The 5,354-nt window shown below is 54.8% G+C and overlaps 1 protein-coding gene across 1 annotated transcript in view; it reads right to left on the bottom strand.

Annotated features, from left to right (window-relative positions):
• The window catches only part of SRGAP3 (SLIT-ROBO Rho GTPase activating protein 3), a 96,287-nt gene extending 91,076 nt beyond the window's left edge, over positions 1-5,211 (bottom strand). The window contains exons 1-2 of the mRNA XM_035889464.1: positions 5,142-5,211; positions 4,328-4,520 (exon numbers count right to left, since the gene is read on the bottom strand). Of these exons, the coding sequence (XP_035745357.1) occupies positions 4,328-4,520; positions 5,142-5,211 (263 nt within the window). The remainder of the gene's footprint in view (positions 1-4,327; positions 4,521-5,141) is intronic.
• Positions 5,212-5,354: the final 143 nt, after the last annotated feature.

Genomic DNA, 5,354 nt, shown 5'->3' with positions numbered 1-5,354 from the left:
GCTCAGACACACGGCTGCCTGCCCCGCCGGCTGACCGCAGCAGCACCTCCTCTGCGGTGCAGGAAAGGTGCTTAAATATCTCTGCCAACACAGAAGCTCCCAGTCTAAATATCATACATGGGGGTTACAACCCAGCCAAGGAATTCCCATTCTTTGCCCCAGGCCGCACTCTCCTGTAGCTCCGTCCTTATTTACCAGCCTTGGTCCTCATCTACCAGCCTTGGTCCTCATCTACCAGCCTTGGTCCTCATCTACCAGCCTCCCACAGCTGCTGGTGGCAGGACAGAGGCCTTGCAGGGGAGACGGATGCTCTGACGCTAACCTTGTGCTTCACCCAAACACACGTCCATGTTGCACCAGGGATTGGATATTAGGAAGCATTGGAACAGGCTGCCCAGGGAAGTGGTAGAGTCCCCATCCCTGGAGGGATTTAAAAGATGGGGACATGTGGTGCTTAGGGACATGGTTTAGTGGTGGCAGTGTTAGGTTAATGGTTGGACTTGATGATCTTAAGGGTCTTTTCCAACCTCAACGATTCTGTGATCTTTGTATACATTCTGCCCCACACAGCTTGGTTCTTCTGCCCTACCTCGACTTCTCAGGGCAACCCGTGCACTTTGCGGCCTGCTGCTCCATACCTGTGCTTTAAAAAGATGCGGGCTGCAAAAGGTCCGTTAGCAATATCGCAGTAACGCAGTGCGGATGCTCTGGGCAACAGCTCCGAAGGGCCTGACACGTGTGAGTCAGCCAGGAACAACGTGAGAGCTGGTCCCCTGCCCCAGCCGGGCTGGGAACCCATCTGCAGCCCTGCTCCCATCTCCAGCAACCTCTTTCGGAGTTGCTTTCAGCCCTTCAAGCACTTCCCCACAGGGATGTCTGGCAGCACGCGAGCACAGGTACCAAATCGGAACCCAGCCAGACCCTTCCCAACCCGGGCGCTCTGGAAGGTGGCGCTGGAGGAGAGATGTCCCTGGCACTCCTCCCTTCAGCGCTCTGCAAGGGAGACAGCTTTGCTGCTTCTTTCCGCTTGGCGCTATTAATACGCCTGTCACTGCCATCTCAGACGGAGCCCCTTTGCCGCGCAATCTGTTGTTCTGCATTTAGTCCACCAAACAGAGCTGGAGAAAACGATTTGCATCCAACGCTAATAGGAGGTGTCTGTGCACAACACGAATACGTTCATGTATGCTGAATATTGGCCATGGTCTTAACCCAGCTCAGGCTGCAGACAACAAAGGGGTCGCCGTGAGCGGCAGCGGGCCTTGGCGTGTGTGACATGGAGGGTCCCCCCAGAGCCACCCAGCATCCTCAGAGCGAGCTCATCCCCACCCGGCTCCGCTGGGCGAGACCCTGCCGAGGGGCATCCCGCACCCCGACTCACCTGGGAGCAGGGGTGCTCAGAAAGAGCTCTCTTTTGAGGGAAATTTCAGCAAACACTTTGCACTTGATTAGAGCTCAGCTAATTTTGGCGTGTTCCATCTCAACACTGGGAGAAACCTGCACTGCTCTCCATGTGCTGCTTTTAGCACTGAAAGCAAATTACTCAAATGTGCATCAAAATTTCCAGAAGTGATGTAACCGAAACAAAACATTTCACGTTGTCCAACTTTTTCATTTGAGATAGATCCCCTAAATGAGGCAGCCAAGCGATTTCTTCCAAACGTTTCACCTGCACTGTTTTCTCCAGTCAAAGCAACGCTTTCCTACATGATGTGCTGGTTCCAGAGAAACGGCCCCTTTTGGCAGAGACCTCCCCTGCCGCCATCCTGCCTGGGCAAGTCTCCCTGCGTGCTGAGATGGACGCATGCCAGCCCCAGAGGCTTCTCCCTCCCCAGCACCCGAAGGCACCCATTGCCCGGGGATCGCCCATTGCTTCGCCCACACGGGAGCCAGGTCTGCAGCGCCGGCTAGGCAGCCGTGATGGAGATGGCCTCAGATCCCCAGGCCTCAGATCCCCTGTGCTCAGACAAGACCGCCCTTCCCAAGCAGTCCTGCAGCCAGAAAGCTAGCCCACGCTGGCTACAGCTACGCTGCGTGGCCAAAGCCTTCGCACACGAACTCCTCCTCATCCCAGATGCTCTTCGCCTGCGGTACCAGGGCTGTTGCAGCCCACCTCACCACTGAACCCCTGGAGAAGGCGGCACGGTGCCTCCAGAAAATCTCCACGTGCACATACAGACAAAACAACCGCATATAACAGCATGAATGACTCTGTCAGCCCCGAATCGCCACCACCAGCCCAGCAGCAGCACCATGGCAATGACCACGATCAAGGGCTGGGCCACAGCCTGCTGCACATGGCTACCCCAGGACAAAGGCAGAGCTGAAGATGCCCCGTTTCTTAAGAGCATCAAAAGCCTCATCAGAATAATGATATTCATGAGCAAGCTGGGGAAGCGGTGCAGATGAGCCGATAAAGGGCAGGTACAAAGCAGCCTGGAAGAAAAACACATGAAGGGAATCTCTCAACAGGGAGTGAGGCAGCGAGGACTCGGCGGAGGTGCGCTCTGAAATCAAGCTGACCCTATTAACACTGTCGATACCAGCCCAAACCACCAGGCACTCATGCCCAGGCATTCTGTAAGGGTGAAGAATCGGTGTCACCTGTAGACACTGCCCTACAGCATCCGTCCAGTCCCGCGAGCACGACAAGCAGTGGCAGAGCCCTAACACCGCTCCCAGGTGCTGGGAGAGGCGTGCGGGCAGCGAGCCTTCCTGGGCTCCGCTCTGCACCTTCCGAGCCACACCGGGCAACTCCTTCCCCAGGACAGTTAGCCCCGATGCGCGGGACGGCAGCGCCAGCCCGGCTCCTCACCACTGCCAAGCAACGGTCGGATGCAGAAAGAGCAGATAGCATTTGAACAGCAATTCGTTTTTAGCAGACATTTGCATAAGACAACAGTAAAACCTTGCTCAAGAGACGGAGTAAACAGATTAAATGGGATTTAATAATATGGAATAAACAGGATTTAGTAATGTAACAGCAGAAATCGCTGCTCTTGCAGCTGAAACGGGGGGAAAAAAAAAAAATCACAAGGCTTTCAGAAAGAAAAAGACAGCAAGGCTGAGGGCATCAGACAGGCAAAACCCTCAGTTTTCTGGAAGGGAGCTGACCAGCAGCTACAGTCTTTGGCCACTGAATTGAATGACTCTAGTTTCATCTTGAGCAAGGGGCGTAATCCCAGATGAGGGACTATTTCGTGGCCACAGCTGTCAGGAGAAGAGACAGAGACAAATGCTATGGCCAGGGGAGGCCAAGGTGAGGAACTCCAGCTGATGTGCTGCATGGCAAGCAGCCAGGACGAGTACCTGCCGGGAGGAGACCCCTGACGGCGACCCCCGCGCACCGGCCAACACCGAGCCCCGTCCCGTGGAGCCCAGCCCGACGCCGCCAGCCACGCACGCTCCAGTGCGCCCGGAGAGCAGGGACCAGCTCCTCCAAGAGCCAGGGGACAGCAGCGTTCACAGGAGCCCTGAAGTCACGGCCGCCAACCGGCCAGTGTAGCGGCACGAGCTTCGCATCCTCCCCACGGAACACACGCACCTCCGCTGCTTCCAGTTTGTTTCTTTTTTTTTCCCCCCCCAGATCTTTTTTGTTTTTGCCAAGCCCGAGAGTGTGGTTAAACTGAAAAGAGGCCGCTTTTGAAAACTTGCACATATTCACACATTCACGGATTTTACAATTTTCGTCATCGGTTTGAGTTTCACCCAATTCCAGCATCCAGTTCATACTTCCCAGTTCCAAGCTTTGTTTCAAAATATTTCCCCTGTGGATTTGCCTGGCTTCAACACTGCACGGGTGCGCACACAGAAAACATACGTACAGCATTCCAAAGCCCTGCAATAAACTGGATTCCCAGAAACAGCTTCCAAGCCTCAGCCCATAAGCAGACCTGTGTGCAACGTGAAGCTCCGACATCGAGGGACTGGACTACACAGACACCAGGGTTTATAAAACAGGGCTACTGTTTTATACAGCAAATCAATCAAATCAGTGGCTGAATTCAAGCCTCTTAAAAAAAATATCAAGGAGCTTGACTCCCTCCTTGTTTCCAATTCTTTTTTTTATCGTACTGCTCAAAGCAGTGCATAGAAAGCCTCATTTGGGCAGCACAGGTCAGGAATGCTGTAGCAAAAGTTTTGGAAAAAGACATTTCTAGCTCTTCTTGTGAGCCCTGGGCAGTGTAAGACAGACGAGGTCGCCACTGATGCGATTTATTTACTCCACTTTCGGACTGTGCAGCTACAAACAAACAAACATCCAGCACCCGAGGCAGACTCAGGCCCATTGCTTTGTACCGTCCTGCCCCTGGAAACGCCCGCTTACTTGAACTGGTGCTCTCTAGAGCTGCGTATCTTGGAGGAGAAGCGTTCGGCCAGTTTCTCCAGGCTCCTGGAGTACTCCAGCTCGATCTCGGCCTTCCTGCGGAAGAACTCCTGCAGGTCCTGCAGCAGCTGCAGGCGCGACTCCGACTGCTGCTCCAGACATTTGAACTGCTCCACCAGCTGAGTTCGGATTTCTGCGTGCACACAAGAGAGGAGAGGGAAACACAAGGTCAGCGACACGGGCTGGCCAGGAGGGTTCTGGCCTTCCTTGCCTCGGCGCAAGCTGCACGGGCGCTGCTCGAGCGGGCTCCCTCACGAGCCTCGCGTTTAATTCGAGGCTTGCTAAAGCCAGCAGATTTTTTCACCCAAGCGAGAGCTGAAGAATTTCATTCACCAGCCTCGCATTAAAACCTCGTTCTTTGTCAAAATAAACAACGGCGTAAGCACACAGAGACCAACCCCGAGAGCTTTTCAGCTGCCTTTTCGAAACCAGTTGATCTAGCGCTACCTGAAATCCCCTATTCTCTGCATATAAACCAACATACTGTTTCTTGACAAATGCTCACCCGAACACCGACCCAGCGGCCGGCAGTGCCCTGAAGGAAGCTGGCGCTGCCAACGCACGCTGCCCTCACCCGCGTGCCCGCGGCGCTGCCGGGCTGCCTGGCAAATCAGGCCCCTCTGCGGCCGAGGAAGCTCTTCTGACCCTCCAGGCATAAAACACCGCAGATTTTATCTGTTCCAGGGGTTTTTGCTCTCTCGTAAGGACCTTCAGACACGGCGACAGATACACTCCAGCCCCCCGCAAGCTTTACCGACGAGGGGCTCCGCGGTGCCCGGGGGTGCCTGTGCGGGGGCGGGGCCGGAGCCTCGGGCAGCCCGCATCTCTGCCGCAGCATCGCCGCGGTGCCTGCTGCATCCCTGTCCTGGTTTGGCTGGGATAGAGTTAGTTTTCTTCATAGTAGCTAGCATAGTGCTGTGTTTTGGATTTAGTACCAGAAGAATGTTGATAACGCTGTGATGTTTTC

This window comes from Egretta garzetta, unplaced genomic scaffold, assembly GCF_000687185.1.
Source record: "Egretta garzetta isolate BGI_Z169 unplaced genomic scaffold, ASM68718v1 scaffold332, whole genome shotgun sequence".
NCBI lineage: Eukaryota > Metazoa > Chordata > Aves > Pelecaniformes > Ardeidae > Egretta > Egretta garzetta.
Note: the sequence above shows the minus strand (reverse complement) of the source record. Positions and strands in the feature narration are given on the sequence as shown.